The 27,170-nt window shown below is 44.4% G+C and overlaps 2 protein-coding genes across 2 annotated transcripts in view; both read right to left on the minus strand.

The window, feature by feature from the left end:
• LOC311016319 (uncharacterized protein) overlaps positions 1-27,170 on the minus strand; it is a 558,990-nt gene that overhangs the window by 379,025 nt on the left and 152,795 nt on the right. The window lies entirely within an intron of this gene.
• On the minus strand, positions 11,871-26,136 carry LOC311016327 (uncharacterized protein). Its single transcript, XM_084013955.1, has 6 exons — positions 25,337-26,136; positions 22,784-22,957; positions 20,621-20,794; positions 17,768-17,941; positions 17,311-17,357; positions 11,871-12,610 (listed from the first exon to the last, which is right to left on the minus strand). Exons 1-6 carry the CDS (start codon positions 26,035-26,037, stop codon positions 12,072-12,074), a joined length of 1,809 nt encoding a protein of 602 aa, XP_083870081.1. The 5' UTR covers positions 26,038-26,136; the 3' UTR covers positions 11,871-12,071.

Consider the following 27,170-nt stretch of genomic DNA (forward strand, 5'->3'; position numbering starts at 1 on the left):
TTAAAAATTGAATTTGAATCACACGTTGAATTTGTATAGTTAGTTATTTTTTTAGTTTATTTTTTTTCTCTTACAGTTTATTACATGTAAGTCCGTAGTATGTTCTGTTTTGAAACTAGTTTTCACAGTAAAAATACTAGTAAATATGAAAGTTTTGCTTTGTTATTAGCTGAATGTTCTTAAAGTATCCACAGTAAAAGTACACAGAGCAGTGTTGTACTATAATACATGATATGAGTAGATTATTCTTACTGATGCATTCAAGTGGAAGCTGTATTTTACAGCTTCAGTACTTTTACTGCAGTAAAGACTGAACATTGTCACATTCTTATGATTGAAATATCAGAAACTGTCACTTACCAAACTGTTCACACGGAGGAGAGACGACGGGACGATGTGTAATAGATCTCAGACACCAGGAAGTAACCAGGGATCAGAGTCCATTCATCATCTTGGCAACAGATCCGGGTAATTTATATATGGTATAAAGCACCTTCAATTCAAGATGCCTTACAGAACAATAAAACCATTCAGTAAAGGTAAAACATTAAAAAGCAACAGAAATACAGACAAGAAGTCCACATGATAAAAAAGGGGGGGATCATTAAAAATATATAAAAAGTAAGAAATTACAAACAGATGAATAACAGTAAAAACGTTCTGAACATAAATGAGCAGATTAAAGAAATTGTAATGTGGAGGAAAACCTCAGCTTTTCTGGAAGTTTATTCCAGACATGAAGCTGAAAACTAAGAAGCTGCCTCTCCAGGCTTTGTTCTGACTCTGGGGACAGGAAGCAGACCAGCACCTGAAGACCTGAGGGGTCCGCCCGGTATAACACAGAAGGAGATCCGTTAAGTGCTTTATAAACATAGAAAATCATTTTAAACTCAATTCTAAGAGACACAGGAAGCCAATGCAGCGGTTTCAGTCCTGGTATGATGTGTTCTACTTAGAACCCTGATAACAGCATTCTGGATTAACTGCAGTGGTCTAGCAGCTTTTTTCAGGAGACCTGTAAAGATACCGTTACAGTAGTGGAGTCTACTACAAATAAATGCATGAAGAAGCTTCTCAAGGTCGTGCTGGGACATGACTTATTTAAGTCTTGTGATATTTTTAAGGTGATAGCAGACAGTTATTTGAACTTTCTTGATGTGTTTGTTGAAGTCAGAATCCAGCTACACCAAGACTTCTGACTTGGTCTTTAGTTTCCAGTTAGAGAGATTCAAGGTGAGCTGTGACTTTAAGTCTGTGCTGTTTTGGCACAAAAAACAATTATTTCTGTTTATTTATTTTTTTTAATAGAAATTGTGGCCCATCCAGTCATTCATTTGTTCAATGCAGTTAAGGAGTGAGTCTATTGGGTCATAGTCATCAGATGATAAAGCAATATAAATCTGTGTATCGGCTTCATCTGCAGTTTTCGAGGTCCATGGGAAGATAAAAGGAAACTGTTGACTAAATGCAATACAAAGTAATACAATCATAAACATGCTTCATAAAGTTTATTGGTAAACTGTCAAATCAACAGGTAGAGGACTTTGGATGCAGCATCACTTCTTCTAGTGTTTTGTAATCGACTGGATTAAAGTGTGACATGTTCACTTGGTTTATTTATTTTAACACAACGGAGACGCAGACGTTTGACTTGTAGTGGAGCTGCTGACTTCTTGTCTAAACGTAATAAAGTGCTGCAATGCTACAAGTTAGGGGGAGACCTGACTAAAAATCTGACATTCAGTAAGACCAGGTTTACTGTGCTGGGATGATTGTCTGGCCCGTATCCAAAATGTTATTTTATTTTAAATCGAATATAACCCACAAAATAAAAATCAGAGCAATCCGGGTGAGTTGAGTGGGTGAGTGAATCTTCTCCAATCTCTAGTCAGACCAAATGTATGAGGGTGAGACAAGGCCCAGTCACTTTTTAAAATCATTACTTTGGTCTGTCTGTCCACTCGGCGCTGTTTGCAGTTTCACTTTCAGTTGGGAATCAGTTAATTTCAGTAGAACAGTTTCTTCAGTCTCTTGTCATGAGGTTCCCTGTTCTGGTTAATAACAGCTGACTGGTCCTCAACATGTATTGTAGTTAATTACCAGGATGTTGATTTCTCTCACTTGGGAAAATTAGCTCTAAATAGAAGCTCCATGTTAACGTGATACATCAGGAATAATCCACAAAGGGGAAATGTAGTTTATTGGAGATTGTACTCCGACTACACTTGTCCTCTCCACCTCACTCATTGATTGGATAACATCAACAGGAATGCATTTAACACAAATGGTATTTGCAAGCGAGCATAAATAAATCCTCCAAATTAGTTGTGGAATCAATTTATTTTGTTTTTTTATATTTTCAAATATTAATCTGACAGGACCCAACCACTTTACAAAGTATAACCATATTTCTTTCTCTGCTATGGCATTCTTTTTTTCTGACGCCCATGGTTTACAGATTCATTATTAATTATCATTCTGAAATATGAGTCGTTGTTATGAATTATTCATATATTGAGGATAAACACAGTTTCACAACTATTATCACATGTTGTTGAAATGTGACATTAAATATAAATAACTAGTCAGGAAAGGAAGAAACAAAGAGTCAAACAAGTATAAAAACACAAAGTATAAAATAATGCCACCAAATATATGTAATTATGAACATAATGTAAAAACACTATAGTATAGTAGTGGATCTGCTGTTGAGGTAGTAGTATCATAGAATGTAGTTCACATAAGTAACGTTTGACAGTTATACTGTATTAAATGTATATCGGGTGTTTTATTATGTCTGCCTCTTTAAAGCACACTGTAGGCTAATTTCTCGTTTTGGTAAGAGCAATACAAATAATCTATATTACATGATGATGATTATTATTATGATTATTATTATCAACCACACAAGATATGTTTGTTAACAGATTGACTTTTTATTGAACAACATGAGTTAAAGGTACCCATATGTAAGAAATCTAAAGCAACTGGCTGTAAAATCATCCTAATATGTCATAGAGACTCAGGAATAATGATCATATAACATACTGAACTCACCAATAACAACAGTACAGCCAAAATATTCGCATTTCAAAAAATATTTTGCGGACCGCAAATCATTGTTTATGTTTTGAAAACATGTTTTGGCACGTGGCGCCACCCACCGGCGTCTACAAATCATTGCAGTCAGTAGAGTCTCAGCTGCCGAGCAACCACGGGTTGCCAGTTTCGACTGAGCTACAATGGCGGAGGCAACGAAACCCAAAAGAGCTCGTTATGATTCACAAAAACGCCAAGATAAAAACCGAGGCAAAGCGAGGGTCTATATAGGGGATGCATTTGAACGGTGGAGACAGTAGAAAGCTGAGAGGAATTTGAAATCGGATGCAGGATTGGCTACTCTTCTCCTAGACAGGTACGTTGAGCTTGGCTAACTAAGTTAGCATCACAGCTTGACGGGGATGGACATTTCGAATACTTTGAACTGTCGAGTAACAACGTTATTCATTTCGATCATAGAAACAAACGTTAGCAGCACAGACGTCGGAACTAGGGGTGCGGTCGCACCCCCTCCCATCCGCCCCCCATCCGCCTCCCCGCGGCATCCGAGCGCTCTTTCCCAGCCTTGCGCAGGTTGAAAACCTGGCTGCGCAACACTAGGAAGCAGGAAATACTTACGCATTACGCTAATCATAACTCTACACTGTTAATTAATCGCTGTTGTTAGCTGTTGTTGTGAGTTGGACACCGACTCACGGAGCGGCTCCCGGTCGGTCAGAGCGCAGACCGTGGCAGTCACCGAGGATCAACAGCTGAGTGGCGGCGGCGCTGAGGCGGAGGCTCCGCTTTTATGTCCGCGTCATAACGCTTTTGGTGCGTGTTTAAAACAGTAGGTTTACTTCAAAACGCGAGCGTCAGACGCTGTCAGAGCGTTAATGAACAGTGTTTCAGAGCCCCCCCTAAATGTCTCAAAGTAGGCTTTCAGGTAATTTCGCGGCATAACAGCGCCTTCCGGGTAAAAAAGACGTAGCCTACGACAAAATCTGGAATGAAAAATGGCACTGTTATTTCATCCCCGAATCCCATTCATAAACACAATAACTAATATCAGTTAACGAGTCGTTTTCCGTTTTTAAAACGAATAACGGGATACGAGTCATTTTTCCGTTTTTCGTTCTTTTATTTTGAAGCGAAAAACAGGAAACGACTCATTATCCGTTTTGCGATTGTTGACTTCAAAACGAAAGTTGGATGGCCGCAATGTACACAGACTATTTATCCACTTAATCATTGTGTGCGTCTCTACCCCGACCGCCGTCCAGCTTGCTGACGGAGGATACGCCAACAGCTCTGGCAACCTCGAGTCTGGAGGGGAGGGGGTGGAGGGGGAGGCGGATACGACTCGCCGCAGTGTTTTGAATTTGAGTGTCGTACCGTTTTTGGCCACATTCTTACATATGGCGCCTTTAAATATTAGGATCACAGTATATCTGCATTTTCTACTAAACGTGGTGTTTGTTGACAAAACTGAGAGCCAATTGTAACAGAGCTCCTGGGGTCCGTTTCACAAAGCAGGTTTAGTGAAAACCTTGAGTTAGTTAACCCTGAGATGAGGGAAACTCTGGTTTTTCGGTTTCACAAAGCCAGTTCAGCATAAATCTGAGTCAGTTACCCGGGTAACATACTCCGTGAACCTAACCTGCTTGCTAGCAGGTTTGCTTCAACATACCGTGAGTTTCTCCCTACATGTCTCCGCCTTTTTCCAGAATCTGAACCAACTCTGAAAAAATGTGCCGTCCTTTCATCGTCAACCTAATCGATATGGAAATAAAAGTGATTCTAGCAGCTTTGCGTTGGGAGAGAATTTTGATTGCCTTTCCTTTCAATCACATTAGATATTATCTAAACAATATTCTCTGACATTTTCAACATTTCATATCACGGACATAATCCGCAACTAGATTCGTAAGCGAACGGGAGATTTATGAAATGTTTAAGTACATTACTGTGTTGAAATACCTGCTTATATTTACTATTAAATATGTGAAATATGATTAAAATCATATGCCTTAGTCAAGATATTTGCACAATATTCTTATGCTTAATTTTCAACTGACACCACTTTCTTTCTGTGTAAATAATAAATTATTCATTGCCCTACTTTGTGAACTACGAGAGTTGAACCCCTGTCGCCGGCACCGTGGGCAGCGTTGCTAACCGTTACACCACAGTGTCGCTCTGCAAGCCTGAAAATAAAGACTTATTACCTTTAGATCAATAGACTGTTTCATTCAGTTATACACATTAGATCGGGCAGTAATTGTCTGCCACGCCAACTATCGCTACTTTGCTGCAGTTACGTTGCTCCGCTTTCTCAGGATGCTCTTGTTTTCTACATAAACACTCAGTAATATCTAATAACGCTCTCCCGGTTGCCATGGTGAATAGTATCGGAGCTCCATTGATGATGGCTTTGTAGAGTCGGCAGGCACGCGCGTAACTCAGAGTTTACATACTCAGAGTTGACTGAACTAATTCAAAACCGCTGTTCTGAAACCGAAAACTCAGAGTTGCCGATCTCAGAGTTGGTCAACTCAGAGTTCAGGGTTAGATTCAGAGTTTGTTGAACCTGCGTTGTGAAACGGGCCCCAGGTCTGTTAATTTGAATAAAATTTTAGGTTTGGGATTCCCAGCCACACCAACACAGGCAGAACGACACAAGAATTCTTATAGAAATATGTTTTATTACCCTTTCTAAAAACAAGCTCATCAAGATAATTGCTTCTTAAAAAGGACAGAATTATTTAAAAGGAAAAGTCTTTTCGATTGTCCAATGTTCTATACCAAGGGGGGGAAATACTCAGTTCATTCCAGTCTCCACTTGGCTCCTGGTTTTCCTTTTGCACCTGCTTTCACCGGGACACAGGAGATCCAGCCAGTAGAAACACCGGGGGAATAGAGGAGGCGATCCAGCCCGCGACAGCGTGCAGCACGTTCATCCGAGCAGAGAGTCCTCTGGTAAGAGATCTAGCATCCTTTTATTGGGAGGATCTGCTCAACTGGCAATCAGATGCTGATTGAAGCGGGTTCAACAGGTGTGTCAATTAGTGGAATGATGTCCGTTTTCATGCAGTTCATGGGAGAGGTAAACAATATAAAAAGTCCAAAACAATAGTCCACAGCAACTAATGACATCACAGCAAACAATAATATTCAAATGCAGAAAATAAAGTGAACCATCAGCCACACTGCTCACACTATTGTTTTCATTAGAGAGCCAGGCGTTTCCCATCATGCCCCGGGTCTTGCAGTTGGTTAAGAGCACCTGCGGCTGCCTTGATCTTGTGAGACTATCGCTGCCTCGTGTTCATTAAGTCGGACACAAAACCACCCAGCCTGGCTCATCTCCAATGAGCCTATTATAAGTGAAGGAGTTGCATTCATCTTCTCCTGGAACCATCACCTTACCGTGGTGGAGAGGTTTGTGTGTCCCTATAACCCTGAGGGCTGTGTTGTCTGGAGCTTTGTACTCCTGGTAGGGTTTCCCATGGCAAATTGGTCTCAGGTGAGGGGACAGACTAAGAATGGTTCAAAAGATCCCATGAAAAACTGAGGTAGGGGAGTGACCCAGCCCGGAGGAAGCCCGGAGCCCCCGTCTGGAGCCAGGCTCTGGGCCCAGAGGGAGGGCCCGTCAGTGAGCGCTTGGTGGCTGGGCTTGACACGGAGCCCGGCCGGGCACAGCCCGAAGAAGCGATGTGGCAACCGCTCCTCAGCCATCCTGTGGGCTCACCACCCGCGGGAGGAACCACTGGGGTCAGGTGCGCTGCCATATGGGTGGCAGTGAAGGCCGGGGACCTCAACGGACCAGACCCGGGTGAAGTATATGGGGATGGCTTTGTCTTTAGACTGAACCTTGTCGTGTTGAGGAACATGCATTAGTGACTGGAGCAAATAGTTGCTGTCTAGTGAAAACCATCAACATGAAACACAGAGCACACACAGATTAGAAAAGAAAACATAATGTATTTAACATATTACAAATAAAAACACATATTAAACTGTTTCTTCATTGTTGGAGAAAATGCTCCTGCTAAATTCACTAAGGAATGATAAACTATGATGATGCTGCAGCTGTGATTTTCCATTCATCAACGCTTTATAACGCTTGCTCTTGGGTGATGTTGGGACTTTGAACATCATGAGGGTGTTCTAGTCCTGCTGTATGTGAAAACATGTCCTGGGATAACTTTTATTTAGTGATGTCCAAATGAAGCTTCGTGAAGCATTTTCTTTATTTTCTGAGCCCAATAGATGGCGCTCTCTGTTCAACAAAGGGTTGAAAGCAATGGAAATATATCGGCCTTCAACCCTGTTGTTGAACAGAGAGCGCCATCTATTGGGCTCAGAAAATAAAGAAAATGCTTCACGAAGCTTCATTTGGACATCACTACTTTTATTATGATATGGAACAATAAATAAAATTGCATTTTAAAGAGAATAAACTGTTCTTGAACTGATATTTTATCAAAAGTTTAATTAAACTATATTTTAAAACCAGTGTGACGATCTGAAAGATGCCTCGACATGAAAATGAAACCAGGGCTGATGTTTGTTTCATTTCCCCGAGTACAGTCCGATACTATAGTATATTGAATGTGGAGATTAGTCCCATTATTATAACTCTATTATAGTGTTATTATTTCTAATACCTGCATCAGTTGAACTTGGTACAACTTGTGCATGATGGCCTGCTGAATGTTGTGTTCCCAAGGACTCGTCTTTGTGTCCAGAGATACACAGACCAGCTGATGAAGACGGCTGCATGATGCATGTGAACGTGTCTGGGTATAAATGTTGACTTTGCTGCAGTGAACCTCCGTTGAATTGAATCCAGCGTCACCAACAGGCTTGGAAGAAGAGAAGCGTCCGCTGGCTGCATCTCGGCTCTGGGCAACTCCGACACTGCAGACGCAAATAAAGGTCGGAGGCGTTTTGCCACTATTTTATCATCAGCTTCACCTCGGCCTAGACGCAGTGAAACGCATAATATTCTCCAAAAGGAAATTGATTAAGATCAAGATGAAAGAATGTGTGGATTAGAATCATAATACGGGAATAATAAAAAGACAAAAGCTGTGTAATAAGGAAGTTACATGAGCTCAAGTTCAAATAAAATAATAATAAAAGTGTCCCAAAACCACTTGGGCAGGGGTCCTTCATGAATGCAACTCAGTCATCTCATCTCATCGTCTACAGCTTATCCGGTGTCGGGTCGCAGGGGCAGCAGCTTTAACAGGGATCCCCAAACTTCCCTTTCCCGGGCCACATCAGCCAACTCTTGGGGTAAGGACTCATTCCTCCTGCTGAGCACCATGGCCTCAGATTTAGAGGTGCTGATCCTCATCCTGACCGCTTCACATTCGGCTGTGAAGTGATCCAGTGAGTGCTCGAGGTCACAGACCGATGATGCCAGCAGGACCACATCATCTGCAAAAAGCAGCGAGTCGATCCGCAGCACACTGAACTGCAAACCCTCCTCCCCCTGACTATGCCTCGATATCCTGTGCATGAATATCAAGAACAGGATTGGTGACAAAGCGTAGCCCTGGCGGAGGCCAACCCCCACTGGAAACAAGTTCGAGCACAGCTCTCGCTTTGGGAGTACAGAGATTGGATGGCCCTAAGAAGTGACTCCCTCACCCCATACTCCCGCAGCACCTCCCACAAGATATCCCGTGAACCCGGTCATATGCTTTCTCCAAGTCCACAAAACACATGTAGACTGGATGGGCATATTCCCAGGCCCCCTCCAGGATCCTCGCAAGAGTAAAGAGCAGGGCCCTCATTTATAAAGCTTGCGTACGCACAAAACGGGGCTGGAAACGTGCGTACGCCACTTTCCACGCAAATGTTGTGATCTATAAAAACCAAACTTGACGGGAAAGTGTGCGTACCCGTAAGCAAACTCTGAGGCATGCGTACCGGTACGCACATTCTGGAGACTGGAAGGGAATCAGCATTAAATGTGAGAAGAACTATATATTTTTGATGACTCGCACACATTTAATTACACTCCATATCATACGTTAGATCTGCGTTATCATGATGAACTCCAGCAATGTTTTTGACGCTTTTAATGAGTGATAGTTTTTTTCATGTTAACACCTTCTTTTAAAATCTGACTTGTATCTTAAATCAAAATCATTTTGAAATATTGAATCAGCGCTGTCACCGCAGGAGGAGGAGACGGCCCAAATGCATGTAATAAATACAATAAATATCCTCCATTAGATCACTGCAGAACACAGCGGGAATAACTAAATATTCTCCTTATTTATGTGCATATATCATCAACGCACATACTTACAGCCATTAAGCCATCGTATAATTGTTACACTTATCCTCGTTTTTAAACCACCAGAGCGCAGAGGAAATGCGCTATAATAAGTGGCACGCTCGTGCGCGCTCAGTCATGGAGCGTGGAGAGCGCAACTTTACCAAACTTCTGGAGGCAGACTCCACCCGGCAAAGGTGGTAGAGTCCCCAGCATGATGAGCCTCGGCCCCCTGCCCGACTGGAGGTGTATCAACAGGGCGCAAGAATCCGTGAGGATGTTATGCGTTTGTAATATAAGGAAGACAACAATCAATGTTCATTGTAAACGTTTTATTTTATTAATCACAGTGCGCGTTTGCCGTAGCTCATCTGCAACGTTGTTGATGGCGGTGATTGTGTCTCGCTGAAGTTGCAGGACGGCATCAGTGAGCACCCGATCGCTTGATGTGCCATGCGTCCGGGGTGCGCTGCTGCTTTGCGCCGGACCCGGACGCTGTGCCGAGGGCCCGTCACCCTCCTCACATCACCCTCCTCACCGTCACCCTCCTCTACGCCACACGCTGCAGACTCTGGAAGGACAGAAACTATTTAACGTTTTGTTTTATATACAATAAAAGTGTAAAATCTGTTCACCCTTATACCTCTGGTCTCAGTCGCGTCTGTTTCTCCCTCCTTTTCGGACACAATCCCCGTCAAAGTCACATCAAAATCAAACTTCCTCAAATACTCTAGCAATACATTAAATCCATGTTAGGAGCAGAAAGATGTCATTTACCTTCAGATCACCGTCCGCTCCGTCCAGCTGACGCCGTTGACTGCAGCAGCAATGTGTTGTCACTCGCACTGCGTCTTTTTATTCGTGATCCCGTTGCTGTGGCCACTAAATTAAATTATTGTCCGGGCCTCCACCTCCCCAACAAGTGTCTCTTCTCCGTTTCTGAAAAGTTACGTTTCTTCGCTTTTTCCTGACCTGTCGCCGTGATTCACCACACGGAAACGATTGCATGCCGGCTCATTAACATAGTAAAATCTGGGCGTGTACAGGGCGGGACTCAGGTACGCACACTTGTAGGTGATCCTGTGATTTATAAAGGGAACATTGCGTACAGCTTGCGTGCGCACAGTTTTATAAATCAGATTTTTTTTTGGCGCACGCAAACTTTGGCTTTTTGGCGTACGTACACTTTTAGTTAGGATCCTACGCACAGTTTTATAAATGAGGGCCCTGGTCCGTTGTTCCACGGCCAGGACGGAACCCGTATTGTTCCTCTTCAATCAGAGGTTCGACTATCGGTCGAACCCTCCTTTCCAGCACCTTGGAGTAGACTTTACCAGGGTGGCTGAGTAGTGTAATGCCCCTGTAATTGGTACACACTCTCTGGTCCCCCTTTTTGAACAGAGGGACCAATACCCCGGTCTGCCACTCCTTAGGCACTGTCCCTGACTTCCACGAAATGTTGAAGGGACATGTCATCCAAGACAGCCCCTCCACCACCAAAGCCTTCAGCATTTCTGGGTGGATCTCATCAATCCCTGGGGCTTTGCCACTGAGGAGTTGTTCTCAGTGATTTCCACCAGGGAAATTGACGATGATCCTCCATCAGCTTCCAACTCTGCCTCTACCATAGAGGGCATGTCGGTCGGATTTAGGAGTTGCTCAAAGCGCTCCTTCCACTGCCCGATCACCTCCTCAGTTGAGGTCAACAGTGTCCCATCCTTACTGTTTACAGCTTGGATGGTTCCCCGTTTCCCTCTTCTGAGGTGCCAGACGGTTTTCCAGAAGCACCTTGGTGCCGACCGAAAGTCCTTCTCCATGCCTACTCTGAACCCCTCCCACACCTGCTGCTTTGCCTCCCTCACGGCGGAGGCTGCAGCCCTTCGGGCCTGTCGGTACCTTGCAACCGCCTCCGGACTCTTCCGGGATAACATATCCCGGAATAACTCCTTCAGTTGGACGGAATCCCTGACCACCGGTGTCCACCATGGTGTTTGAGGCTTACTGCCCCTTGAGGCACATAAGACCTTTAGCCCACAACTCACCGCCACAGCTTCGGCAATGGAAGCTTTGAACATCGCCCACCCAGGTTCGATGCCCCCAATCTCCGCCGAAGGTGTGAGTCGAAAATCTCTCGGACAGGGGGCTCCTCCAGCCGTTCCCAGTTCACCCGCACTGTCAAGTGTATTGACAACGCCATGGCTTCCCACACTTGAAAAAGGAAGGATTTGACCAGACACAGGATTTCACTCATCCTTCAATTTATTTGACCGGCTACGAGGAAGTTGGAAAAACCTTTAAACATACAAAAAATAAACAATGTAAATAAAGTTAAGGTTCCACCAAAGTACAACAAAATATAACATTGTACATTTAATTATGCCAAGAGTGAGTATATTTTAAGCATACATTTACCATCATTTCATTATCATTGACATGCCCGAAATAAAAAAAAATAAAAAAAATCATCAGCCCAGGTAAATACTGCATAAATTAGGGAATTAAATAAACAAAAAGCCAGTTCTACCTTTAGAACCATTTCATTTTAAATGAACCTATTTTACCGTATTCTTTACTGATAGTATACATGATTTAAGTACATTTACACAAACATTAATACATTTAATAACAAGTACAAGGAGGATTACAAATTGCAATTTTTTCATTCACATCTTTGCATTGACTCTGAATATAATCGCACTGCGTGAAAAATTTGCTTTGTGTTACTTTGAACACAGCTTCAGAGACGCAGAGACACTGATCCAGTCCAGACTGTAAACCCAGGATAAAGAGGTTCAGTGAATGTGGTGTTGAAGGTGTGGAGGTTGATCAGTTTGTCAGCGGAGACTCCGTAGAAGGTCAAAGTGCCAGCAGGACAGTCCAAGTACACTGCTACCACACCAGAGGATGAGGAGGAGGAGGAGGAGGAGGAGGAGGAGGAGGAGATGAGTGTTTCTTTGTTTTTGTGATAGACAGCGTAACGACCACCATAACAACCCAGACTCCAGGACTGATCATTCCATCCAAACCAAGAGTTTTCTCCTCTCCTCTTGATTCCTCTGTAACTCACTGATATACAAACCCTTCCTCTCCACTGGACCTCCCAGTAACATCGACCTGTCAGACCGTCTCTACACAGCAGCTGAGGATATGAGTCAAATCTGTCTGGATGATGTGGATATGACTGGTTGTATAACACACGTGTCACCTTCCTGTTGGTGTCGTCCAGTTTGAGTTCTCTGCTGACTGTGTTTGTGTCCAGTTCCAGTTCACAGACATCTGATGGAGAGAACAAACACAATGCAGCTAAAGGTTATTGTTGGAGCCAATTGGGTGTTTTTTGCTTGTGTTTTGAAAGCTTAATAAATATACTTTGGGTATTAGTATATGACATCACAAGGGGGCGGTAACTTGATGGTGATGGGTCACGTCACCCATTTCATTTGTTGGGATACTAGCAGTCAGATTCGGTCATCAACAGATAATTATTAATATCAATATAATTATTGATATTAATAATTATATTTAATATATTAGTATGATATGATCATAAATGTACGGGGAACCATCCCTAAAATCAGGGAAAAGATAACCGAACCTGTATTCAGTCTCAATATAAAGGGTTTTATACTCACATGACAATCATCGTGATCATTGGCATAGAAGTATAAAAACAATTGAACAATTAAAAGGTGTGAAATCCGAACACTAGCCTTCACAACCTGCTGTTATCCAGTGACAAATACACAACAAGCACAAGAGACAGTTAGTTATAATATAATAAGATTTATTAAACCAGTAATAATGATCACAATCAATAACACTGCAATTAACAAAGCCTTATTACCATCCATCCATCCATCCATCCATTTTCTTCCGCTTATCCGGGACCGGGTCGCGGGGGCAGCTGCCTGAGCAGGGACGCCCAGACTTCTCTCTCCCCGGACACTTCCCCTAGCTCCTCCGGGAGGACCCCAAGGCGTTCCCAGGCCAGCTGGGTGACATAGTCACTCCAGCGTGTCCTGGGTCTTCCTCGGGGTCTCCTCCCGGTGGGGCATGCCTGGAACACCTCCCGAGGGAGGCGTCCAGGGGGCATCCGATACAGATGCCCGAGCCACCTCAACTGGCTCCTCTCGATGTGGAGGAGCAGCGCCTCTACTCCGAGCTCCTCCCGTGTGACGGAGCTCCTCACCCTATCTCTAAGGGAGCGCCCCGCCACCCTGCGGAGGAAGATCATTTCGGCCGCTTGTATCTGGGATCTTATTCTTTCGGTCACGACCTAAAGTTCATGACCATAGGTGAGGGTAGGAACGTAGATTGACTGGTAAATCTCTTCACCAAGACGGACCAATACAACGACCGCATTACTGCAACCGCTGCACCGATCCGCCTGTCAATCTCAAGTTCTATCCTTCCCCAGGAACTCCCCCCCGAACAGTGAGAGACCTATCCCCGACCCGAAGGAGCAGGGAAACGACCCTCTCGTTCACTGGGGAAAACTCCAACACATGGCGGCTGAGCTGAGGGGCTATAAGCAAGCCCACACCAGTTCGGCGCCTTTCACCACGGGCAACTCCAGAGTAGAAGAGAGTCCAGCCTCTCTCAAGGAGTTGGGTTCCAGAGCCCAGACTGTGCGTAGAGGTGAGCCCGACTACCTCTAGCCGGTAGCACTCTACCTCCCGCACTAGCTCAGGCTCTTTCCCCCCCAGTGAGGTGACATTCCATGTCCCCATGGCTAGTGTCACCGTCCGGGGATTGGGTCGCCGGGGCACCCGCCCAGGACAGCCACCCAAATCGCACCGCACCGGCCCCTTCTGAACCCTCCTGCGGGTGGTGGGCCTACAGGAGGGCGGGCCCACGTCGCTCCTTCGGGCTGCGCCCGGCCGGGTCCCGTGGGCACAGACCCGGCCACCAGGCGCTCGCCTGCGAGCCCCAACCCCCCGGTGACGCCAGTCCGGGCGACGTAAACATCCTTGTGCGTTTCTTCTTCATAGGGGGCTTTGGAACCGCTCTTAGTCTGACCTGTCACCTAGGAACTGTTTGCCTTGGGAGACCCTACCAGGGGCATTAAGCCCCGGACAACATAGCTCCTAGGATCATTCAGGTGCTCAAACCCCTCCACCACGGTAAGGTGTCGGTTCAGGTAGTTATTACCTAACTACCTAAATGCACACAAAGCTAAGCTAAACAAAGGAAGAGACACACGTGAAGTGTGTGTGTGTGTGTGTGTGTGTGTGCGTGCGTGTGTGTGTGGGGCGAGGTGATGACGTGAGATGGCGGGGCCAGCCACTAGGTGGAGCTCTTCCTCCCAGCGTTCAGAGGTGGAACTGCTGACGTAGAAAAGAGTAGAGAGAGAAAGAGAGAGATAGAGAGAGATGGCCGGACGCAGCCACCAGGTGGAGCTATTTCCCTTACATCCAGAGACGGAACAGCTGACGTAGGATATGTGTGGGGGCAGTGTATGTCTGGGTGTGTGTTAGCAGGAACAAAGAGGGAGCAGGGAATGCGTGCGCAAGAGATTGGTCCTCACAATACACAATGGTCAGTAAGCGTGTTACCATCACACGGGAGCTCGTGAATGAACTGGCGTTCGTTCAGCGAGACCCCGGTCGTTTAACTGATAAGCTTGTGAATGTGTCCGAGGTTAGGCCACACACTGTTAGAGAAATAAACCCAGCGGCGTGGGTACACAATCAGCACTCGAGAACAACAATATAGAAAGCAACGGACTCGGCAGTCCTTGGTCAAAACTTAAAACACGTTAACAAGAATTCCCTGCTGGGAGGAGTACACGTCACAGCAAATTTATGATACGATAAAACTTTATGTGCAGTTAAATAGTCGAGTTAATCTTCCACCGATCGTCAGCGCTCTTCTTTATTCCTTTGTACAACAGTGTGCGTCGGTGATGATGTAAGTTACTTGATGAGTGGATATTGTTTATATTTTGTATGTAACAAGAGCTATTAATATTACCAGGTTAATGAGCTTGGTTTGCTTTGTTAGCTTACCATTTAGCATGTCTTACTGAACCCCATGAAACATGGACGGGCCGACATGTTACTTAATTACCATACATTTGATTTCCTTCTGTGTCTGTTTATTTAGCAATGTAGCTGTCGTTCATTGAGGCAGCTATCATATTGTTACTAACGTGTCAAATTGCCGTAGTGTTGTTTAACGATCCTACACTGACCCCTGTCGGTGATTTGCAGTATGACACGTTATTCATGTCTATTGTAATTCAGGTTATTCTATTATTAATGTTACTGTATAGTAGGTTAATTATTACTAATATTGTTTTATTATTGTTGTCCTCTGCAGACATCACAAACCAAACACACGCACAAACTACAGTGTACTACAGTGTCCTGTTCATTTGGAGGTCAGTAAAGTCATCTAAAGTGGAGAAGTTGCTGCGTCTTCTCTGACCGGAGGATTAGGCCAGTATATATACAGCCAGCGTATCATCACTGAAGCTGTTCCGTTACAAAGCATATCCTACACTATCGAACCTATGCCTCTAAGTCTGTCCTATGCGGTGGCGGTGCTTCTTGATGTGCCGGTGGCGACGGGCTGTGGTTCGCGAGTCCTCCTGCGGCGGCTGGGGCATGCGACGAGTCGGTTGAGCGGGGCTTAGCAGTTATCCTTCTCGCTGATCAACTTGGCTGAAGAACACCGTTCGTGTTTCTTCCTTCTGCAGGCAAACAATAAAATTGCGTGGTGCGGCGATTTGGTCAGCTGGCTCCAGCTGAGAGCGGGTCGTCGTAGTAATCCTTCTCGCTGGTATCTTGGATGAAGAAACCGTTTGTGTTCTTCCTTCTGCAGGCAAACAGGAGACCGCGTGGGGCGGCGATCTCCTGTTGTAGCGGTGTGCTACGGTGAAGAGCGAGGTGGAGAGGGCAGAGAAAGAGAGAGAGAGGGCCGGGTGCAGACTTTTATACCTCACGGTCGACCCCAGGGGGTCCCTGTGGTTGTCAGCCAATAGGGCACCAGAGTTGGTGTGACGTCACACTTCACACCTTAGTGAGAAGTAAAGCGAGATGGAGGCTTTGGGGATTTGTAGTTCTTTATCTCCTTTGTTCCTTTGTTCTGACCGCATGTGAAGGCTTTTGGCCTCCATGCAGGCCGCTCTTTGTTCTCTTTGGTGAGGTCCCAACACATTGATAAATAGGGTGTGTAGTGGCGTGTGTTTTGTTGGATCGCGGAGAAAAACACAGTGTTGTGGAACTAGTAGGAGCAGATTCGGTTATTAATAGATAATTATTAATATCAATAGAATTATTGCTCTAGGATTATTAATATAATTAATAATAAATGGGGCACCACCCTGAAATCAGGGAAAAGATAAATTAACCTATACTCTGTCTCAGTATAAAGGGGTTTGTACGCAAATGCCAATAATTAATAACTATTAGAATATGAGTCCAAACAGTTGAGGGATTTGTGAATTCTTCACAGACAATGTGATGTAATGTGAGCTACATTGTGGCAATGATATGTTGTGGTTTCTTTGTTTCCTTCTTTTGACAAATGTACATTGTAAGTCGCTTTGGACAAAAGCGTCTGCTAAATGACCTAAATGTAAATGTATTGTAGACCTCTAGGGGACCACAGACAGTCTCTGGTTCCTCCACATAGTCTGGTCTGGTCTCTGGACTAATGTGAGCTACTATTGTAGACCTCTAGGGGACCACAGACCCAGGAGACAATATCTGTTTTTTCCATTTAGGATTCAGGGACGTCAGGACGACAGGAGGACGATCTCAATACTGAGACGCTTTAGAAACACAGAGGAATTTATCTCTTGAGTTGAAATATTTCAACATTGCCGTCCGTTTGTGTCTCTGCGTTGACTTTGTTTGCAACTGAGTGTGAAAATGTGGCGTTTGGTGTGAACACAACACGACATCTTTACAACCACGAAGAAATCAAATCAATCAAATCTGGAGCAGCTGAGTTACTGAAAACATACTCACACTTCCTCACACCAGGTCTCAGTCTCTGCTGTCCCCCATGGTCCACCCTGCAGGAAGACATTCAAAGACCTCAATCAGGTCCACCATTAAACATGAACCCCAGTTCCTCAGTCAGAGATGGAGACACAGTCTGGAGCTGTTGTCCATCTGTCCTCACCTGAGTGTCCACTCTGATTTCTGTCCATCTGTCCTCACAAGAGAATCTCCAGTCTGAAGTCTGTCCATCTGTCGTCACCTGAATCCAGTCTGATGTCTGTCCATCTGTCCTCACCTGAGTCCAGTCTAATGTCTGTCCATCTGTCCTCACCTGAGTGTCCAGTCTGATGTCTTTCCTCACCTGAGAGTGTCCAGTCTGATGTCTGTCCATCTGTCCTCACCTGAGAGTGTCCAGTCTGATGTCTGTCCATCTGTCCTCACCTGAGAGCGTCCAGTCTGATGTCTGTCCACCTGTCCTCACCTGAGAGTGTCCAGTCTCCAGTGTGGACCCTCCAGTCCAGCAGACAGCAGCTTGACTCCTGAGTCTCCTGGATGATTGTAGCTCAGGTCCAGCTGTCTCAGATAGGAGGGGTTGGAGTCCAGAGCTGAGGCCAGAGAAGAACAGCCGTCCTCTGTGATCAGACAACCTGACAGACTGAAGACAGACACACTACTGTCACTTCTGGGGACTTTACATAGACTTATGTCCATTTGTCCACTTTTTAAAATGAGAAAAAGTTATATTTGTCTTTTGTTGTGTTGATGTTGTACTGGGTGGGATAAGCGTGGCTGAGTGATGGACAGAGATGGACAGAGGAGGAAGTTAAAGAAAGACAAGAGACGAGCTGAAATGATTGAGAGAGAAATTGAAGCGTTAGAAAAGAGAAGAAACAACAGTTGAAACAGTCTATGTGGTCTGTCTTCAGACCTGGTGTGCCAACAAAGATCTGGTATTAATTTTAAACGATCTAGCAAAGAAAAAAGGCTGTAATTCAATAACATTTCAACAATGTTTATAGTTTTCATATTGAACTGGAGGAATTATGAATAACAAGTACTCTGATAATAACAGTAAAATACAAAACACAGCTTTGAAAATGTGCTTTTTAAGAGTCTCAGAACATATGAGGCATTCAGGTGTTCAACTGCCAGTTGGAAGAAAAGAGTCTGTTTTGATTCAAAGCTCTGTTCTCACTGTCAGCGTTCCTCTTTGAGAGCAGCCGTGTGAACTTATCTATCGGCTCTAGATTTCACCGACCTGACTGATGTTTATCACCTCCACTCTCTGATCCATCTGTCAGCTGTCAGTGAGTCTCGTCAGTTGTCACCATAGAAACGTTGTAAAGATTGCCATCAAGTCACCTTTTTCTGGCTGGGATAAATGAGGGTATGATGCATATGTATGTTTATGATAAATATGTGTTGTTATTTTGCTTATTGAATATTATGCCATTTATGTCTATTTGATGGTCGGCCAAGTGTGTGGAACGCGTGTTGGTGGATAGGGCTGGACTTCTATGCCATTGTCTATACATGGGGACGGGGAGAGCGCTCGCCCTGGGGGCGGAAATGCTTGACCGAAATCCGGTACGGGGACCCTGCGCACAACTGAGGCCCGACTGAGGCCCGACTGCTGGAAAAATACTGTGACCCTGTTGGAATCTAACCGTTTTTTGTGGATTACCTTTTTTGGGGGATCATGAGAGGAATGCAGGACAAGGAAATTTTTTCTGATGTGCGTTGATGGAGGGATTGCGCCGCGTTACAGGATACCCGCGGCGGCGGCTCTTTAGACTGTGAGGCAAACATTTCCCCTTTTCTTTTTTTTGTTATTTTGCTGGGAGTTCAGGCTTGGACTCAGGACTGGGTTTGTTTTTGGACGATTTGATTTAGTGGTTGAGGGTTGGGGTGTATGGACGCTGAGTTTGCAAGGGTTGAGCGTGTTAAGAGTGTCTTTCAATTGATGGTTAACGAGTCGGCTTTTGCCGTTAAAAAAAACAAAACATTACGTGTCAGCGCGCCTGCCTTCACGCGCAACCGGTGTCAACTGAATATAAAGTGATTCAATGCATATTGTGGTTTCATCATTTGTAAGTGCAATATTTATTTCCATCCTGTCACTGATAGGGAGGCCAGGCCTTCCGTTGGTTTTCATTAGTTGGTACTGCGGTAATAATTTTCGCAACATTGTACAACCGATCCTCCCGAAACCTTATTTGTGCGTTGTGGCAGCGAGCGTCTAATTAAATAAGGGTGTGAACTGTTACGTCACTCACAGAAACTCCAGTTTGCACAGATTTGATTAAGTTCAGAGTTAACGTTTCACCCCTTTGCATTACTGGATAATTTAGTGTTTGTGAGTAGCAACCAGTGAGATGATTTAGCCTCCAACCATCTGAACCAGTGTAGTGATGCTAACGCTGCAGCAGTAAAATGGAAACGCTCCGTCATCATTTCATAATTCTCAATGATCTATCAGTTATGGGTCTGGGTCCAGATAGGACGGGGTCTGGGTCTGGATGTGGGCCAAGCTCCACCTCTTAGTGACCTTTGCTATAGAGCCTTTTACAGTCATTGTCATCATAAATGTGTGTGCACATGTTGGTGTTAAAATGGCGTTTTGTCTCCGCCGTGCAGACGAGTTAGAAGCTTTAAACTTTGAATTAAAACTGTCAGCAGCATCAAAATGTCTGGTTGGTTCATGTTCAGTTGTCAGAGTTGATATTCCAATCAGGCATCAACCTCTGGTTCAGAAAAGTGAAGTCAAGCCTGAAGGTCCTTGAAGCTGCATTCTCTCTGCTGGCCACTAGGGGGTGTTTTCATGAATAATATGTCTTCATTGCATCTGCATAGCTTTGAGTCTGCATGTGGGTCCTCCCTGCTGCTTCAGCCACCGTGATAAGAATATTAGTTCATTTCATATAAAACTCAATAAACTCAACTGTATAGAAAGTGGTTCAAACTGGCTCCACCTTGACAGCAGAGACAGTCTGGTGTTGTAGTTCAGGCTCACATGTTCATGGAGTGACGTTCACAAACGTAGACTGACGTTTGCAACAGCATTTATAAACACCAGGTGGATTTATAAAACTATTAAAACATCGAACGGTGGGGAAAAGATAAACAAGATGTTTGGTTTTGACAAAAGTTTTGTTTTGTTCTTTTGCTGGCAAGTCGTTAGCAGCAGAAACAGTATTTCATCAGCCATGTTAACAGATTAGTAGCAAACGTGTCTTTTTAGGAATACGTGAATATAAATAACTGAATATTTGGTGCATGTAAACGCATCATTGAAAGCTTCATAGGTAAACTTCTCAAAGTAGTTGAATCTGACCTGAGAGTTTCCAGTCGACAGTGTGGACTCTCCAGGCCAGCAGACAGCAGCTTCACTCCTGAATCCTGCAGGTCGTTGTTACTCAGGTCCAGGTCTCTTAGACTGGAGGACTGGGAGCTGAGAACTGAGGACAGACCTTCACAGCTTCTCTCTGAGAGGTTACAGCCACTGAGTCTGAAGAGGAATCGGAAATTGGTGATTAAACAATTACAAACAACTGTTCATCACCTCAGGTTCTAACTGACATTTTTGTCATAATTAAGTTATTCACATATTCTTATTCTATGACAACTTAGTAACATTATGTGAGGTGTTTTATTTAGGAAACAAAAAGGTTCTATTTCCAAAGTCAAACCACCTTGGTTCTCTAAGGTTCTACTTGTGAGCCAATCAGCAGGTCAAATGCACACAGGAAGACCAATCGGGTTCTGCTTCTTTGTCACGTTGCTGTGGTTGCTCAGTGGCAGCAGCAACAAGGAGCAGAGGAAATGTTACGCCAACGCTTAGAAGAAACCTCAAGATCAAGCCTTGTGAAAGACAGCAGGACAAACACCAGACTAGTTCAGTCTTGCTAATAAGTTTATTTTCATTGTTAGCTACCATGCTAGCCAGCTAACACTGTCTTCATACGATTAGTATGGCAACATTAGGAATATATAGGAAGCTAGCATTATCTGACTATCATTAGCATATGAAGCTAGGGTATGGCAGCTATTATTAGCTGCCAGTAGTGATGTCCAAATGAAGCTTCGTGAAGCATTTTCTTTATTTTCTGAGCCCAATAGATGGCGCTCTCTGTTCAACAAAGGGTTGAAAGCAATGGAAATCTATCGGCCTTCAACCCTTTGTTGAACAGAGAGCGCCATCTATTGGGTTCAGAAAATAAAGAAAATGCTTCACGAAGCTTCATTTGGACATCACCAGCTGCCAGGCTAATATTAGAAAGCTCTGTTCTCACTGTCAGCGTTCCTCTTTGAGAGCAGCCGTGTGAACTTATCTATCGGCTCTAGATTTCACCGACCTGACTGACGTTTATCACCTCGACTCTCTGATCGATCTGTCAGCTGTCAGTGAGTCTCGTCAGTTGTCACCATAGAAACGTCACTCACAGAAACTCTTGTACAGATTTGATTAAGTTCGGAGTTAACGTTTCACCCCGTTGCATTACTGGGTAATTAAGTGTTTGTGAGTAGCAACCAGTGAGATGATTTAGCCTCCAACCATCTGAACCAGTGTAGTGATGCTAACGCTGCAGCAGTAAAATGGAAATGTTCCGTCATCATTTAATAATTCTCAATGATCTATCAGTTATGGGTCTGTGTCCAGATAGGACGGGGTCTGGGTCTGGATCTGGGCCAAGCTCCACCTCTTAGTGACCCTTGCTATAGAGCCTTTTACAGTCATTGTCATCATAAATGTGTGTGCAAATGTTGGTGTTAAAATGGTGTTTTGTCTCCGCCCTGCAGACGAGTTAGAAGCTTTAAACTTTGAATTAAAACTGTCAGCAGCATCAACATGTCTGGTTGGTTCATGTTCAGTTGTCAGAGTTGATATTCCAATCAGGCATCAACCTCTGGTTCAGAAAAGTGAAGTCAAGCCTGAAGGTCCTTAAAGCTGCATTCTCTCTGCTGGCCACTAGGGGGTGTTTTCATGAATAATATGTCTTCATTGCATCTGCATAGCTTTGAGTCTGCATGTGGGTCCTCCCTGCTGCTTCAGCCACCGTGACAAGAATATTAGTTCATTTCATATAAAACTCAATGAACTCAACTGTATAGAAAGTGGTTCAAACTGGCTCCACCTTGACAGCAGAGACAGTCTGGTGTTGTAGTTCAGGCTCACATGTTCATGGAGTGACGTTCACAAACGTAGACTGACGTTTGCAACAGCATTTATAAACACCAGGTGGATTTATAAAACTATTAAAACATCGAACGGCGGGGAAAAGATAAACAAGAGGTTTGGTTTTGACAAATGTTTTGTTTTGTTCTTTTGCTGGCAAGTCGTTAGCAGCAGAAACAGTATTTCATCAGCCATGTTAACAGATTAGTAGCAAACGTGTCTTTTTAGGAATACGTGAATATAAATAACTGAATATTTGGTGCATGTAAACGCATCACTGAAAGCTTCATAGGTAAACTTCTCAAAGTAGTTGAATCTGACCTGAGAGTTTCCAGTCGACAGTGTGGACTCTCCAGGCCAGCAGACAGCAGCTTCACTCCTGAATCCTGCAGGTCGTTGTTACTCAGGTCGAGTTCTCTTGGCCTGGAGGACTGGGAGCTGAGAACTGAGGACAGACCTTCACAGCTTCTCTCTGAGAGGTTACAGCCACTGAGTCTGAAGAGGAACCAGAAATTAGTGATGAAACAATTACAAACAACTGTTCATCACCTCAGGTTCTAACTGACATTTTTATTATCATGTGAGGTGTTTTATTTAGGAAACAAAAAGGTTCTATTTCCAAAGTCAAACCACCTTGGTTCTCTAAGGTTCTACTTGTGAGCCAATCAGCAGGTCAAATGCACACAGGAGGACCAATCGGGTTCTGCTTCTTGTCATGTTGCTGTGGTTGCTCAGTGGCAGCAGCAACAAGGAGCAGAGGAAATTAGCATTATCTGGGTAGAATGATCATATGAAGCTAGCATAAGCTGGCTAGCATTACCTCATCTGGTAATATAAGGAAACTAGCTGGCTAGGGTTAGCTGGTCCAGACACCCAGGCCCTGGGGTCCGTGAGCTTGGACTAAGGCCGACCTCTGGGCTCTGTCATGGGCCAAGCCCACAGCCTGGCCTCCCTCCCTCGCAGGTAATTATTATCTGGTGGTCTGAAGGACACTGTAGGTAGGGCGGGAGTGTACCTATGTTCCCCCGCTTTGTATGTGACCGGGGAACATATTGTCTATTTTTGAAAAGGGTCCTATGTTCTGTTATTTTTTCCACCATCAGTGCTGAATTCCACGGCAAATAGGCCCATGTAAGCTTACAGGTCACATATCCAAATAGACCTAGATCAGGAGAGATTAAGGCTGTAAATTGGTTTTTGTCTTTGTCATGTTTGGACAGTTTAAATAAACTAAACTAAATATGTGTTGTGACCGGGGAACATAGAACCCTTTTTGGGAAAAATGGGGAACAAAGGACCCGGGGAACATAGGGATGACCCCGGTAGGGCCCTATGAAATCCGTTTTAATTTTTTACAGATTCAGTTTCATTTTTTCCCAAATTCTGTGTTTTCCGTTTTAATTTTTTGAAATTCGGTGTTTTGCACTTTTTTTCTTTTACCGTCTAAAGTCAGTCAATCTGTCGATCCTATTTAAGTTTCACTTTCAGTTGTTAATCAGTTAATTTCTGAATGTTTCTGATGTGAGATTCTGTTTGTAGCTGCTCATCACATGGATTCTTGTGGGTTGAGTCATTCTTATGTTGACAAAACTCAGAGAAAAGTTAGAATAAATGTCTTCGACATGACTATCGATCACTGTGTGTGTGTGTGTGTGTGTGTGTGTTTGTGCGTGTGTTCACAGCATTGTTCACCTGCTCCAGCCTAGAACATCCAGGCAGACACTTGTGTCTATTCAGAGAGCACAAAAAATGGAGTACTGGTCCAATCTAAAACTTCAGGGAAAGTTGTCAAAACTGCCCTGTGCGGATCACTCTGTATCACACACCATCTACAGCAATGCCAACAGGAGATCCTCATCTTCTGTATTAAAGCACACTTGCAGGTTCTCCCCACAAAATATAACTTATCACTGTGGTTTCCGTCCACCCATTCACCCCTCTGTATGCTACACCACTCCCCTCAACACCTGGAGTCAGTAGCCCACATCATGAACAGTTGCCCATTGACTCACACATTTCCAGACACAACAGACTTGTGGACCTCATTGCTGCTCAGATTCTCTGTGCGGCAGATGAAACAATTTTCAAACACACTACTGTACAAGATGAATGGTTTAACTCACCTGCAAACACTTTTTTAGAAATGCCAAACACACCTGATATTATCATCATATCTCACAAGTCCAGAAATGTTAGGCTATTTGAGGTGTCATGTGCATTTGATCCATTTATCGAAGACTCTTACTATTCTAAGACTGCAAAGTTGTCAATCATTGATATCCACCATTGAGAATCTGGGTTACAAATGCCAGTTTATTATGCTGGTGTTTGGTAGACTAAGGCATATGCATAGGCTAGCGATCTGTGGACTACTCATTGGGGGGCTTTCTAGAACAAAAGCCAAACAGTTAGTAAAGTACTGCTCAATTTCTTCTGTCATAGGAAGCATGTTTATCCGGTGAAACAGAAAGAGAGGAGAGACGCTGGATGAAGCAGTGAGCGGCGTTTTTTTCTATTCTCTCAGCTAAGGTGCGGTGACAAATGCTTCATGTTAGAGAAAGCATTGATTCTTATCTAACGGGGGGGCGGAAGGGGTAGCCGCCCCACTTCCAACGTCTATGCTTCCTGGTAGTCTCTCAGATAACCAGGTGCAGGGCCACAATAATCAGAATTTACTCAGAAGTTACTCAGTACTCGAGTAGTCTTTTCACTAAATACTTTCTTACCTTTACTCTTTAGTAACTATTTGGAACTACTTTTTACTTCTTTACCTTTTGCAGTTGGGAAAACCAATCAAATCGTTCAGAATGCAGATAGAACCTTGTAATTCCAAGATGGTTTATTGTTGATTTCTGAATGAAAAACTATATTTACAGAGCTTTGCTGGAGGCTTGGACCACCGGCAGCAGCCTCAGAAGAGCCTCCTCTGAAGCAGAGTATTCTTTCAGGTCAAACAGGTCCAGATTTTTATCTGATGACAGTAAGATGAAGGCCAGAGCTGACCACTGACCAGGAGACAGTTTACGGGAGGAGAGACGTCCTGAAGTCAGATACTGTTGGATCTCCTTCACCAGAGAACGATCATTCAGTTCATTCAGACAGTGGAACAGATTGATGCTTCTCTCTGGAGACAGATCCTCATCAACCTTCTCCTTGATGTACTGGACTGCTTCCTGATTGGTCTGTGAGCTACTTCCTGTCTGTGTCAGCAGACCTCGTAGGTGTTTCTGATTGGTCTCTAGTGACAGACCTAGAAGGAAGCGGAGGAACAGGTCCAGGTGTCCATTTGGACTCTGTAAAGCCTTGTCCACAGCTCTCTGGTGCAGATGTGTTAGTTTATTTGTGTCTCTATAGACTTTAGACCATGAGGAGGTTGATTGTTCTTCTGCCATCAGATTGACACCAGAGTTGATGAAGGTCAGATGGACATGAAGAGCTGCCAGAAACTCCTGAACACTCAGATGGACGAAGCAGAACACCTGGTCCTGGTACAGTCCTCTCTCCTCTCTGAAGACCTGTGTGAACACTCCTGAGTACACTGAGGCTGCTTTGATATCGATGTCACACTCTTTCATGTCTGATTCATAGAAGATCAGGTTTCCTTTCTCAACTGCTCAAAAGCCAGTTTTCCTAGAGACTTAATCATCTCTCTGCTCTGTGAACTCCAGTGTGGATCCGTCTCAGCTCCTCCATCATACTTGACGTTCTTCAGTTTGGACTGAACCACCAGGAAGTGGATGTACAGGTTGGTCAGGGTCTTGGGCAGCTCCCCTCCCTCCCTGGTCTTCAACACCTCCTCCAGAACTGTAGCAGTGATCCAGCAGAAGACAGGGATGTGGCACATGATGTGGAGGCTTTGTGAGGTCTTGATATGGGTGATGATCCTGTTGGCCTGCTCCTCATCTCTGAACCTCTTCCTAAAGTAGTCCTCCTCCTGTGGGTCAGTGAACCCTCTGAACTCTGTTACCATGTCAACACACCCAGGAGGGATCTGATTGGCTGCTGCAGGTCTTGTGGTGATCCAGAGGCGAGCGGAGGGAAGCAGTTTCCCCCTGATGAGGTTTGTCAGCAGCACATCCACCGAGGTGGACTCTGTAACATCAGTCAGGATCTCGTTGTTAAGGAAGTCCAGAGGAAGTCGACACTCGTCTAGACCGTCAAAGATGAACGCAACCTGGAACTCTTGAAATCTGCAGATTCCTGCTTCTTTGGTTTCAGGGAAGAAGTGATGAACGAGTTCCACCAAGCTGAACTTCTTCTCTTTCAGCAGGTTCAGCTCTCTGAAAGTGAATGGAAACGTGAACTGTATGTCCTGGTTGGCTTTGTCTTCAGCCCAGTCCAGAGTGAACTTCTGTGTTAACACTGTTTTCCCGATGCCAGCCACTCCCTTTGTCATCACTGTTCTGATTGGTTCATCCCTTCCAGGTGAGCCTTTAAAGATGTCTTCTTGTCTGATGGTTGTTTCTGGTCTGTCTGGTTTCCTGGATGCCGTTTCAATCTGTCTGACCTCATGTTGGTCATTGACCTCTGCAGTCCCTCCCTCTGTGACGTGGAGCTCCGTGTAGACCTGATTCAGGAGGGTTGGGTTTCCTGCTTTAGTGATGCCCTCAAACAAACACTGGAACTTCTTCTTGAGGTAAGACTTGAGTTTACGTTGGTACACTGCACCAGCGGTTCCTGGATGAACAACAAAGGAACCCAGTTAGTG

Source organism: Eutrigla gurnardus, assembly GCF_963514095.1.
Source record: "Eutrigla gurnardus genome assembly, chromosome: 7".
NCBI classification, from domain to species: domain Eukaryota; kingdom Metazoa; phylum Chordata; class Actinopteri; order Perciformes; family Triglidae; genus Eutrigla; species Eutrigla gurnardus.

What these genes read in the sequence shown, in the direction of transcription:
- LOC311016327 (XM_084013955.1), bottom strand. Translation starts at nt 26,037, where the DNA reads ATGAAAGAGTGTGACATCGATATCAAAGCAGCCTCAGTGTACTCAGGA. An exon ending in CAAGCCTCCAGCAAAGCTCT is followed by an intron (nt 22,958 to 25,336) that starts GTAAATATAGTT and finishes GTTCCTCTTCAG; the next exon opens with ACTCAGTGGCTGTAACCTCT. An exon ending in TGGAGACTGGACACTCTCAG is followed by an intron (nt 17,358 to 17,767) that starts GTGAGGACAGGT and finishes GTCTTCCTGCAG; the next exon opens with GGTGGACCATGGGGGACAGC.